This window comes from Geotrypetes seraphini, chromosome 5 (genome assembly GCF_902459505.1).
Source record: "Geotrypetes seraphini chromosome 5, aGeoSer1.1, whole genome shotgun sequence".
Classification (NCBI taxonomy): Eukaryota; Metazoa; Chordata; class Amphibia; order Gymnophiona; family Dermophiidae; genus Geotrypetes; species Geotrypetes seraphini.
Window position 1 is genome coordinate 267,289,500 of NC_047088.1, and position 13,084 is coordinate 267,302,583.

Consider the following 13,084-nt stretch of genomic DNA (forward strand, 5'->3'; position numbering starts at 1 on the left):
TATTTTCTGTAAACTGCTTCGAAACCTCACGGTTATTAGCGGCATATAATAATTAAATTAAATTAAAATTAAATTAAATATACCGTCCTTCCTCCCTCCCTCTTCCCGCCACACAGAAACTACCCGACCTACTCTTTACCTCTCTAGAAATGACAAATGATCTTCCATTATAACCCACCATTTATAATTCTTTTGTAATCCACCTTGAACCGCAAGGTAATGGCGGAATAGAAATCTCGTAATGTAATGTAATGTAATACTTTTCTGGTTTGAGATTTTTTTATATGTGCTTTGGAGATGCTTTTCTTCACAAGTTATCTTCACTGATTCTAGTTCTTTTATCTTGAGCTTTTTTATATGAGCTTTGGGGGTGTTTTTCTTCATAAGTTATCCTCCCGCGTCTTCACTACTCTGAATAACTTCGTATCGTCTGCAAATTTAATCACCTCACTCACTGTACCAATTTCCAGGTCGTTTATAAATATGTTGAAGAGCATGGGTCCAAGCACTGAACCCTGCGACACTCCATTCATGATGCTTTTCCAGTCCGAGTATTGTCCATTTACCCTCACTCTCTATTTCCTATCCGCCAGCGAGTTTTTAATCCACATGAGTATTTCACCCTCGATTCCATGGCTCTCAATTTTTCAAAGTAGTCGTTCATGCGGAACCTTGTTGAATGCCTTCTGAAAATGATACGGTCCTTTATCAGCGCCTCTACCATCTTTCCCAGTACTAAGGTCAGACTCACCGGTCTGTAGTTTCCTGAATCTCCCCTTGAACCTTTCTTCAAGATCGGTATAACATTCTCCACTTTCCAGTCTTCCAGAATCCTTCCCGATTTGATCACCAGATTATCTATTAGTTGAAGCAGTACAGCTATAGCTCCTTTCAGTTCGTTGATTATCTTCGGATGGATGTCATCCGGTCCCAGGAATTTATCATTTTTAAGCCTATGAATCTGCCTGCATACCTCTTCTAGACTGACCATCAACCCTGTCAGTTTCCCATCTTCTTTTCCTGCCTATAGCCTGTCAGCTTCCGGTATGTTGTGTATATCCTCTTCGGTAAAAACAGATGCAACAGTTTGTCAGCGATGGCTTTGTCCTCCTTTAGCACTCCCTTTATTCCATGGTTATCCAATGGCCCCACCGCTTCGTTTCCCCTAATATATTGAAAGTTTTTTACCTCCTTGGCTATTTTTTTCTTGTAGTCTCTTTTGTCTTCTCTTTCCGCCTTATGGCACCTGCTTTGATGTTGTTTGTGCTTTTTCCAGTTTTCATCTGTTTTTGACCTTTTCCATTCCTTAAACAAAGTCTTCTTGTCTCTGATTGCTTCCTTCACTGCTACAGTGAGCCACGCCGGTTCCTGGTTCTTTTTCCTCTTGGATCCCTTGTTGATATACAGTATATATAGATTTTGCGCCTCGGTGAATGTGTCCTTAAAAAGGGACCATGCTTGCTCTAGCATTTTTACAGTGCTTATCCTCTTCTTAATCTTCCCCATGAGTCTCATCCCTTCGTAATTCCCTTTTCGGAAGTTCAGTGCCATGGACGTCGTTCTGGATCGATGTTTTGCTCCTGTGTCCAGGTTGAAGCGGATCATATTGTGATGGCCAAGGAGATGGGCAACAGATACACAGGAACCACTCAGTTTCATTTTTGACGGGAAGTGGTGGTTTTTATATTTAGCAGCTTTTGTATTCAGTGACACGATAAATGGAGGACTTTCGCTGAATACTATATTAGTTACTCATTTTAATCATTATACAAAGTTTTCAAGGACCCCTGATGTAGGCATATGCTGAAACATGGCATGTTGGGTCCTTGAATAAGGGTTCTCCAGTGTGACTCCTATGTATCTGTTGGCCATTTCTGCAGTTTCTGGGACTCTGTGGCCTGTGAAGATTGGTTCTTCCTTTTGTGTCTTCATGATGCATTGCTCACTGTCTTGCTGTGGTATGATCCCAAATGTTTTCTTTAAAGCTACATTAACATTAGTTAGCACTTGCATTAAAATCCCTCCTCTCCAAAATCACGGGCCTTTGGAACGATCTCACTATCCCGCTGTGGAACCTGGACTCCCTCTAACTATTCCGAAAACAACTGAAAACCTGGCTTTTTTCTAACATATAACATTTCTTCTCCTGTTTACATCCCCTCTATCCATATGCTCCTGTAAATCTTTCTCCTCTCTCTTCTTATATTTTTAAGCTTTGTAAACCGTGTCAAGCTCCACTTCCGTGGAGATGATGCGGTATATAAACTTAAGGCTTAGTTTAGTTTAGTTTAGTTTAAAATTGCACATTAACTCAGTTTAGTACATAGATTTGGCCAGGTTACTTCTGCATATGCAATTCACTATGAACATGTCAATGTTTTCTTCTTTTAGCTTTCCTTGTTATTTCTAGACTTAAACATAGACTGGAAAATATGTTATGTTATTGGTGGTCTTTTATCCCACCAAATCCCCCAAGATGGAGTCTGAGACTCCCAAACTAAAAATAGTAATCTCATATTATAACCCTTTGTCTGCTCAAAGTTTCTCTAGTACTGCCTCCTCTTTTATTTCTGTATTGTCTGTTACAATTGTTGTCTTGTCTTGTTCTTTAATGTTTTACATGAAAGGTTGATTGCTCTTACTGCCCCAAGTTGTTTAGAATGTAGAGTAGGAAGGATGGCAAACCTGGCAGAACTACATTGTTACTTGGGAGCCTCAAAAACATAGTTTTCCTTCCAGTTTGGTAAGAATCCATGCTGAGTACTTTCCTGTGGGGGAATAGCTTGTTGTTTTTCTTTTGGGCTTTTGTTTTTTTTCTGTGAGCCCTGTTCATTATCAGCTAAAGGCTAAGGAGGAGAGAAGAGAGACCAGCTCACATCAGAAGAAGCAGAAAGGTCAAGAAAGGTTTCTTTCAGGATATGCAGGACCTGAACAACTTTGAAAAGAGCAGAGAAGGATAATAACAGTCTTCTCATCATCTCTCTAGTAATCCATCCTGCTACCACCTCTTCTGAAGCACACTGAGAACATGTTTGGTGAAAAATATTTATTTGAAGGTTACAAGACCCTTGAACAGATCATAAACTTCCTCCATCCTTCTCAGGCTCTAAAACACTTACCAGATGTCTGTAACAGTGGAAACTGGCATCTGGTTTACAATTTCAGGAGCTACAAACTCTGGAGTTCCATATTTGCAATATTGGGCTTCACCTGGAATAATTTCTTGTGCATTTCCAAAGTCACAGATGCGGATCTGTTCACTGCTTGTGTCAGCCATGAGGATGTTTTCTGGCTACAAAATAATAAAATATTTATCACAATAATAGCTTGAAAACTTTGCCTAGAAGTTGAAACTCTGCAGTACTATAGAAAAGAATATGAAACACCTGAGCACTGCAGCACTGAGGGCACTGATCCTTCTAAGCCAGTGGTCTCAAACTCAAACCCTTTGCGGGGCCACATTTTGGATTTGTAGGTACTTGGAGGGCCGCAGAAAAAATAGTTAATATCTTATTAAAGAAATGACAATTTTGCATGAGGTTAAACTCTTTATAGTTTATAAAACTTTCCTTTAACAGTTAAAAGGAAATATATATAAACTATAAAGAGTTTTACCTCATGCAAAATTGTCATTTCTTTAATAAGACATTAACTATTTTTTCTGCGGCCCTCCAAGTACTCTATTTTTTCTGCAGCCCTCACATTTAAAGTTTAATATCTTTTCTTTCTCAAAACTGGCACATTTCAATCACTAAATTGAAAATAAAATCATTTTCCTACCTTTGTTTGGTAATTTCATCAGTCTCTGACTGTGCATCCAATATTTCTTCTCTTCTTTCAGCCTCCTGTATGCTTCCTCTCCTCCAGACCTCATTCCCTCCCCTTTCTTTCTCTGTCTGTCTTTCTCTGATTCCGTGTCCCATTTTTTGCTTTGTTTCTGGCTCCCTGTCCCCCTTTCTTTCTTTCTTTCTTTCTTCCTTCCTGCCCTACCCCATGCCACCGCCGCCGGGGAATAGGCTGCTGCCATCGCGAACAGGCCGAGATCTCCCTCTTTCTCTTCTCCACGGGGCCGACCAACTCTCGTCGGAAAGGAAGTTCCGGGCAGCCAGGCAGCGATTGGCTAGCCAGAACGTCCTCTCGACGTCAGAATTGACGTCGGGCGGCGAGAGTTGGTCGGCCCCGAAGAGAAGCAGGGAGATCAAATAACACGGTGACGGCCTGAGAAAGGAAGGGAAGCAGGTTGGGCACCACTGCTTTAGACGAGCCAAACTCTAGGGAGAACAGGGGACCGCCCCCCCCCCCTTTGTACGCCACTGGAGCAGCAGAGTGTCTGGCTGGCTCTTCCATGGATAGCGCAAGGAGCCGCCAACCCGCGGCTTTGAACGGAACGAGCCGGCCAGACACGCTGCTGCTCCAAAAGGAAGATAATGATCCAGTTTAGACCGCGGGCCGCAAATAAAATCTGGAGAGCCACATGCGGCCCATGGGCCGCGTGTTTGAGACCGCTGTTCTAAGCTGAGTCGAGTCCTCTACCTATGGTACTACCAGTGGGGGGTGCTGTTTCAGGCAAGCCATGTAGGACTTCAGGGAATCTGGCTGTTCCTAGCAATTGAAAACACAATATTGAAGCACCCCCATCCCCCAACTGGCAGCAATGCACTTGGAGGACTCCTGCTCAACTTAGAGAGAACAGTGACTGAGGGCCAATCACAAGACTAAGTATCTCATCCCTGAGGGAAAAAGTGACACCTTTGGCCCTTACAACATTCAGGCACAGAATGACACCCTTGACATTTCAATACCATATGAGATGGCAGGACACACTTTAGCATAGCAACACTATGGGCTGGAGTGACACACCTGAGCACTGCAGAAGTTTGTTTCTGGTAACATTTCTGCATCTGTCCATTCTGGCCAGGTGGATGCTAGTACCCTTCTATCACTATGCATAGGGACCAGGGTATGTTTTGTGTCCTGTAGAAGGTTTAGTCAATTTTAATAAAGGTCTTTTTTCACATATAATGCTACCCTTCTACCAATCGATGAGTGAGGTGAATAAATTTGCAGATGACACTAAACTGTTCAAAGTTGTTAAAATGCATGCAGATTGTGAAAAATTGCAGGCAGACTTTAGGAAATTGGAAGACTGGGCATCCATGTGGCAGATGAAATTTAATGTGGACAAATGCAAAGTGATGCATATTGGGAGGAATAATCCAAATCACAGTCCACCTTGGGGGTTAGCGCCCAAGAAAAGGATCTGGGTGTCATTGTAGACAGTACAATGAAACCTTCCATCCAATGTACGGCAGCGGCCAAAAAAGCAAACAAGATGCTAGGAATTATTTTAAAAAGGGATAGTTAACAAAAATAAAGATAATGTAATGCCTCTGTATCACTCCAAGGTGTGACCTCACATGGAGTATTGCGTTCAATTCTGGTCTCCTTATCACAAGAAAGATAAAACAGCACTAGAAAAGGTTCAAAGAAGAATGACCAAGATAATAAAGGGTGATGGATCTCCTCTCATATGAGGAAAGACTAAAAAGGCTGAGGGGAGATATGATTGTAGTCTACAAAATCCTGAGTGGAGTAGAATGTGTACAAGTGGATCGATTTTTCACTCTGTCAAAAATTACAAAGACTAGGGGACACTCAATGAAACTGCAGGGAAATAATTTTAAGAACATAAGAATTGCCGCTGTTGGGTCAGACCAGTGGTCCATCGTGACCAGCAGTCTGCTCACGCGGCTGCCCTTGGTCAAAGATCAGCGCCCTGAAACTAGCCCTACCTGCGTATGTTCTGGTTCAGCAGGAACTTGTCTAACTTTGTCTTGAATCCCTGGAGGGTGTTTTCCCCTACGACAGACTCCGGAAGAATGTTCCTGTTTTCTACCACTCTCTGAATGAAGAAGAACTTTCATTACATTCGTACGGATTCTATCCCCTTTCAATTTTAGAGAGTGCCCTCTCGTTCTCCCTATCATGGAGAGGTAAAACCAATAGGAGGAAATATTTTTATCCCAGGACAAGCAGGCAGCCTATTCTCACATATGGATGATGTCATCAGCGGAGCCCGGATGCGGAAGCTCGCAAACAGACTTGCATGAAGAAACTAGAAGTTTTGAGTCAACCGCACCGTGCATGCGCGAGTGCCTTCCCGCCCAGCGTAGGGCGCATCTCCTCAGTTCTCAGTTTTCCACGGAGCCGAGAAGTCCGTCTTTGACTCTCTATGTTTAACTTTATTACTTCGTGCCTTCTCTACACTGCAGTTTGTGTTATTTTCTTCACGAATCGCTGTTTTTCTTTTATTTCTTTTTTTTAAAAAAAATTTACTTTCATTCTTCGGCTGCCGGGGCAGGCCGCTCGGCCGCAGCCCAAGGGCTTCGATTTTGCGGTGGCTATTTTTCCTCCTATGTCCTGGCCAACAATGGGCTTCAAGAAGTGTAGCCCGTGCCAGCGTGCAATTTCCCTCATGGACCCACACCGTTGGTGCTTCAAGTGCCTTGGGCCGGACCATCAACCGAAGTCATGCGAGCGCTGTGCTACTCTTCAACCTCGAGCCCTTAAACGTTGTCGCATTTTGGTACAGAAGCTCTTCGAGATGGATTCTTCCTCCGATCCATCAAATTCGAAGGCAGCCTCGACCTCACCTTCGACCGAGATTCATCCTGCTTCTACTGCTTTGACCTCAAGCCTCATCAGACCTTTTTCATTTGCAACGGCTCTCTCCTCGACGACTCCTGCTGTATCTTCCCCTGTATATTCAGGCCAGATAGCTCATCAGAAAGTTCCAGCAGTGGTGCTTAAGGTGCCTAAGACTTCCAAGTCGAAGCACATTTCCACTGCCTCTGTGGAACCTCCAGCCAAAGCAGGTGGTCCGGTTTCAGACGCAGCTTCTTTCCAGACCATGTTGGAGAAGCAATTCATTCAGTGCCTTACTAATATGGGACCGAAGCTTCTTCCTCTCATCCAGCCTGGGCATTCTGCAGACTTCCGTGAGGTCGAGCCTTTTCCTTTGCCTCAGTCTGAGCTTGCACACTCTTTGCAGGAAGCAGAGTTTCTGCGAGTGTCTGGTCTGGCATCTAAGCATGTGAAGCAAGGAGCAGAATATTTGCAAGTGCCTCGGCAGGAATCCTCACACTTTATCCAAGGAGCAGAGTCTTTGGGAGTGCATAGAGGTTCCTCCACCAAGCCTCTTGAGCTTCAATCCACAGCCTCCAGCCTATCCATTCTTTGGTAGCATCGGCTGCTTCTGTCTCCGAGGCGAAGTCTCCTCGATCTTCGAGATCTGCTTCCAAGCACCGTTCTCACTGACGATCGAGGCCTTCATCGAGGCATAGTTCTGCTTCTAAAGAACGTCCTTCTTCAACTAAGCCTTGATCTACTCCTACTTCTACTAGACCGCCGACTCCTCAATCGAGGTCTCCACTTCCACACTTTGAGGATGCAGCGGTTTCGATTGCTTCGTTTAAGTCTCCATATTCTTTTGATGCCTTTTTTCCGGCCGAAGCTTCATCTTCGACCCAGGCTGCCTCGACAACCTCGAGTCCTTCTCGAGGCAAAGCATTGGCGGATTAGCTATATTTTCATTTTTTCTTCGTCAGATGGCTGTTGACTTGGATCTTCAATTAGATGCTGGTTCCAAATACTCTAAGGAGTATCTTGAAGTTATGCATCTTCCTCAACCTCCGGCAGAGTCACTTAAACTTCCTCTTCACAAGCTCTTGTCTCAGAGTTTTGCCAGATGCCTGGAGTCTCCTTATACCATTCCAGCTGTTCCAGGCAAATTGGACTCTAGATATAAAGCTCTCCATCGCAAAGGATTTGACAACTCAGTTATCTCACCAATCCCTGCTTGTGGAGTCATCCTTAAAGAGGTCCCATCTTTCCAAGGTTTATGCCACTGTTCCTCCTGGAAGGGAAGGGAAAACTATGGACAAATTCGGACGTCGCATCTATCAAAATGCCATGATGTCCTCTAAAGTCCTTAATTATAATTTTAATTTTATTACTTATTTTGAGTTCCTCATTACTCTTTTGCCTAAATTTTTGAGTTATTTGGATACTCAAAAACACTTTGAATTTCAAGAAATCATCGCTTCTCTATCACAACTCAGATTACATCTCCTTTAGTCATCTTATGATGCCTTTGAGTTGTCGGCCAGGGCGGCTGCTTGTTCTGTGGCAATGCGCCATCTTGCCTCTCTTCGTACTATTGACATGGATCCTAATCTTCAGGACCTCTTGGCTAATATTCCTTGTGCAGGCAATGACCTCTTTGATGAATCTATCGAGGCAGCTACCAAGAAATTGTCTGAACATGAAAAATCCTTTGCTTCTATTGTCAGACCTAAGCCAAAGCCAGCTCCTGCCAAACCTACACGCCCTCCTCCTATATATCAGAGGCGTTTTGCTCCGAGGACGGCTCCTTACAATCGCCCTCCTAAGAAACAGCAGCCTCAGAAGCAACAAAAATCTCAATGTTCTGCTGCACCTAAGGCTACTCAGCCTTTTTGACTGTTTAAAACAGAGCATAATCTCCACCGTTCTGACTTTGACTTCTTTTGCCCCTATAGGAGGTCATCTCCATCATTTTTACCACCGATGGATGACAATTACATCCGACCTCTGGGTGCTAACCATCATCAAGGAAGGATACTCTCTTCATTTCACTCAGGTTCCACCAGAGCTTCCTCCAAGAGAGTATCCTTCCAGTCAATCCCAGACCGCCCTTCTTCTTTAGGAAGCTCAAGCTCTGCTTCGTCTCCATGCCATCGAACCAGTTCCTTTGGAACAGCAAAACAGGGGTTTTTACTCCCGTTACTTCCTTGTTCCGAAGAAGATGGGCGATTTGTGGCCCATTCTGGATCTCAGGGCTCTAAACCAATTTTTGGTCAAAGAAAAATTTTGAATGTTGTCCCTGGCATCCCTTTATCCCCTTCTCAAGCAGAACGACTGGTTATGCTCTCTAGATCTCAAGGAGACCTACACTCATATTCCCATCCATCCGGCCTTCCATCAATATCTCAGATTTCAGGTGGGGAATCTGCATTTTCAATTCAGAGTACTGCCCTTCAGGCTGGCTTCATCTCCTAGAGTGTTCATCAAGTGCCTGGTAGTGGTAGCAGCAGCTCTTAGGAACCATGGTCTTCAGGTATTTCTCTACCTCGAGGACTGGCTCATCAAAGATTCAACATCTCAGGGGGTTATTGTAGTGACCCAATGGACTACCTGGTTCCTACAAAGTTTGGGATTCGAAATCAACTTTCCCAAATCCCACCTTCAGCCCTCACAGAATCTACAATTCATCGGAGCTGTTCTGGATACTATCCAACTCAGAGCATTTCTTCCACAACAATGTCTGGAAGCTCTTCTTCAACTCTGTCAGTGTCTTCCCGCTCTTCCATCTCAGCAAGACACATGATGGTACTCCTAGGTCACATGGCCTCCACAAGTGACACCTTTTGCCAGACTTCACCTCAGAATTCCTCAGTGGACCCTGGTATCTCAATGGACGCAGGGTTGCGACCCGCTTTCTCGACACATACTAGTCACTCCTTCATTGAAGCAGTCTCTCCGTTGGTGGATGATCTCTTCCAATCTCTCCAGAGGCTTGCTGTTTCAAATGTCCCCCCCCATCAGAAGGTCCTCACGACATATTCTTCGACCTACGCTTGGGGCGCTCATCTCGATGGTCTCCGTACTCAAGGCCACTGGACCAGCATGGATCGTCGGTGTCATATCAATCTGTTGGAAATCAGAGCGATCCTCAAGGCTCTTCACGCTTTTCAATATCTTCTTCACGACCAGGTAGTCCTCATTTGGAAGGACAACCAAGTCACCATGTATTATGTCAATAAACAGGGAGGGACAGGATCTGCCTCCCTTTGTCAAGAAGCTCTGAAGGTTTGGGATTGGGCAATCTGCCACAATACCTTCCTCAAAGCTGTCTACATACAAGGGGCAAAGAATTGCTTGACAGACAACTTGAGTCGTCTTCTGCAATCTCACGAATGGATACTCCATTCCTCGTCTCTTCATCACATTTTTTCACAATGGGGAACGCCTCATAGACCTCTTTGCAGCTCCCCACAACTACAAACTGCCTCAGTTCTGCTCTAGGATATATCTCCTCACCGCCTCGAGGCAGATGCTTTTCTTCTGGAATGGACGAATCTGTTCCTCTATGCATTCCCTCCATTTCCTCTCATTCTCAAGACTCTGGTCAAGTTGAAGAACGATCATGCCACCATGATTCTGATTGCTCCTTGGTGGCCAAGACAACCTTGGTACTCCCTTCTACTTCAACTCAGCAGCAGGGAGCCATACCTTCTACCAGTTTTTCCTTCTCTGCTTACACAGAGTCAAGGGTCTCTTCTTCATCCCAATCTGCAATCGCTACACCTGACAGCTTGGTACTTCTCAACATGACTCCTCTTCAGTTTTCTCAATCTGTAAGAGACGTTTTAGAGGCTTCTAGGAAACCTACCACTAGACAATGCTATCACCAAAAATGGACTAGATTTTCTATGTGGTGTTTTTCTCACGATAAGGAACCTCAACAATCCTCCTTATCTTCTGTTTTGGATTATCTTTTGCACTTATCCACTTCTGGCCTCAAGTCTACATCCATCCAAGTCCATCTCAGTGCAATTGCAGCTTTCCATCAGCCTACTGAAGGGAAACCACTCTCTGATCATCCGCTAGTTTACAGATTCATGAAAGGACTTTTCAATGTCAAACCTCTCAAACCGCCTCCTGTGGTTTGTGACCTCAATGTTGTTCTTGCTCAATTGATGAAGCCTCCTTTTGAACCAATAGATTTGGCTCATCTAAAGTATCTCACTTGGAAAGTGGTGTTTCTCATTGCCCTCACTTCTGCTCGAAGAGTCAGTGAGCTGCAAGCTTTAGTTACTGATCCACCTTTCACTGTCTTCCATCATGACAAGGTGGTTCTCCGTACTCATCCTAAATTCCTACCTAAAGTGGTTTCAGAATTTCATCTCAACCAATCCATTGTTCTTCCAGTGTTTTTTCCTAAGCTTCATTCTCATCCTAGGGAATCAGCTCTTCATACTCTAGACTGTAAACATGCTTTAGCCTTCTACTTGGAATGCACCAAACCACACAGAACTGCTCCTCAACTTTTTGGCTCCTTCGATCCAAACAAGTTGGGACATCCCATCTCTAAGCATACCATCTCCAACTGGATGGCTGCTTGTATCTCATTCTGCTATGCCCAGGCTGGATTACCCCTACACAGTAAAGTCACAGCCCATGGCAGCTTCAGTAGCTTTCCTCTGATCTACGCCTATTGAGGAAATTTGCAAGGCTGCTACTTGGTCCTCGGTTCATACTTTCACTTCTCATTATTGTCTGGATGTTTTCTCCAGACGGGATGGCCAGTTTGGCCAGACAGTATTAAAAAATTTATTCTCCTAAATTGCCAACACTCCCACCATCCCATTCTGGTTAGCTTGGAGGTCACCTATATGTGAGAATAGGCTGCCTGCTTGTCCTGGGATAAAGCACAATTACTTACCGTAATAGGTGTTATCCAGGGATAGCAGGCAGCTATTCTCACAATCCACCCACCTCCCCTGGTTGGCTTCTCTGCTAGCTATCTGAACTGTGGAGACGTGCCCTACGCTAGGCGGGAAGGCACTTGCGCATGCGTGGTGCGGTTGACTCGAAACTTCTAGTTTCTTCAAGCAAGTCTGCTTGCAAGGCATCCGCATCCGGGCTCCGTCGATGACGTCACCCATATGTGAGAATAGCTGCCTGCTGTCCCTGGATAACATCTGTTACGGTAAGTAACTGTGCTTTCCTTACGTTCTGATTCTCTTTCTGCTCTTATTCTCCTCTCTTTCAATTTGAAGTCAAGATTTTCTGCTCTTTTTTTCTCTCTTATTTGTACAAAGTTCTCATTATTATTATTATTTAATATAATTCAGAATGCAAACCGCTGAGGTCTGTAGTATGGTGATGTGGTATTACAAATGATAATAAACATACCGCAGTTATTGGTTTTATACTGTACTGCTGCTCCATTGGCATTTTGTAGTCCAAAAGGAAGAACCTGTATTTTTTTAGCATTAAATCACACTTTCCTAGATCCCTTCTCACCTTCCAAAGTGTCTACCACAAAGAGGCAAACATTCCCCAACAGCCTTCCATTTACCACAATTCAACTAGTTTCTGACTCTGCCAGTCATTTTAGGGTCCATACCAAAGGCCCCATGTCAATGGCCTGCTGAAATATAAATGTACCATAGCTGATGCTTCATACAATCCAATTTTCTGGTCGTCTATAAAAACTTATCTCTAGTAGAACCATGCTGCCCCAGATCCTGGATTCCAGAAACTGCACTGGCCTCTATTTTCGCACCAATTTAATTAATTTTCTTACCACCACTCCACATTTTTGGAATCTAGATTGCAGTGAAAGCTTCCAAAGCTAAGTCAGGAGAAGGAAATGATTGTAATTTGACAGTTGGATTCCAAAAAACATGAGCACTCAAGGAAAGTGGAGAACACATTCTAGAGCATGCTTCAAGTGGTGTGGAGCAGTTTTGGAATAGATTCAGAATGCGGTATATGGAATTGACTTTTCTGCATGCTTCACCCAGCCTTTTACTCACTTTTAGATCCAGGTGAAGAATGTTGTTGCAATGCAGATATTGTACCCCTTCCAGGATTTGTCGTGCATATGAACGGATCTGAAAGAAAATCAAAATGAGCAAAAAAGACAAAGTAGAATCTAAAGCAGAAAAAGACCTGTTAACAGTGTATTTACAACTAAAATAAATAAATTATCAAAATAAAATCCCAGGTACTCTACCCACTAAGATTAAAATCTAGTCTTCATCACTGTTCAGCACCTTTGAGTGGACAGGGAGAGAATCCAGGTTTACTTGGACTGGAAGAGCGTCACCAGCGGGGTGCCGCAGGGCTCGGTGCTTGGACCCTTGCTCTTTAACATATTTATAAATGATCTAGAAATTGGTATGACTAGTGAGGTGATTAAATTTACAGATGATACGAAGTTATTCAGAGTAGTGAAGACGCGGGGATTGTGAAG

The 13,084-nt window shown here is 43.9% G+C and overlaps 1 protein-coding gene across 4 annotated transcripts in view; it reads right to left on the reverse strand.

Moving 5' to 3' along the window:
- Positions 1–13,084, reverse strand: part of SPEG (striated muscle enriched protein kinase) — a 543,710-nt gene that overhangs the window by 193,954 nt on the left and 336,672 nt on the right. For all 4 annotated transcript variants that reach the window (XM_033947131.1, XM_033947130.1, XM_033947129.1 and 1 more), the window contains 2 exons: positions 12,645–12,722; positions 3,120–3,292 (listed from right to left, as the gene is read on the reverse strand). In XM_033947131.1, coding sequence (XP_033803022.1) covers positions 3,120–3,292; positions 12,645–12,722 — 251 coding nt within the window. The remainder of the gene's footprint in view (positions 1–3,119; positions 3,293–12,644; positions 12,723–13,084) is intronic.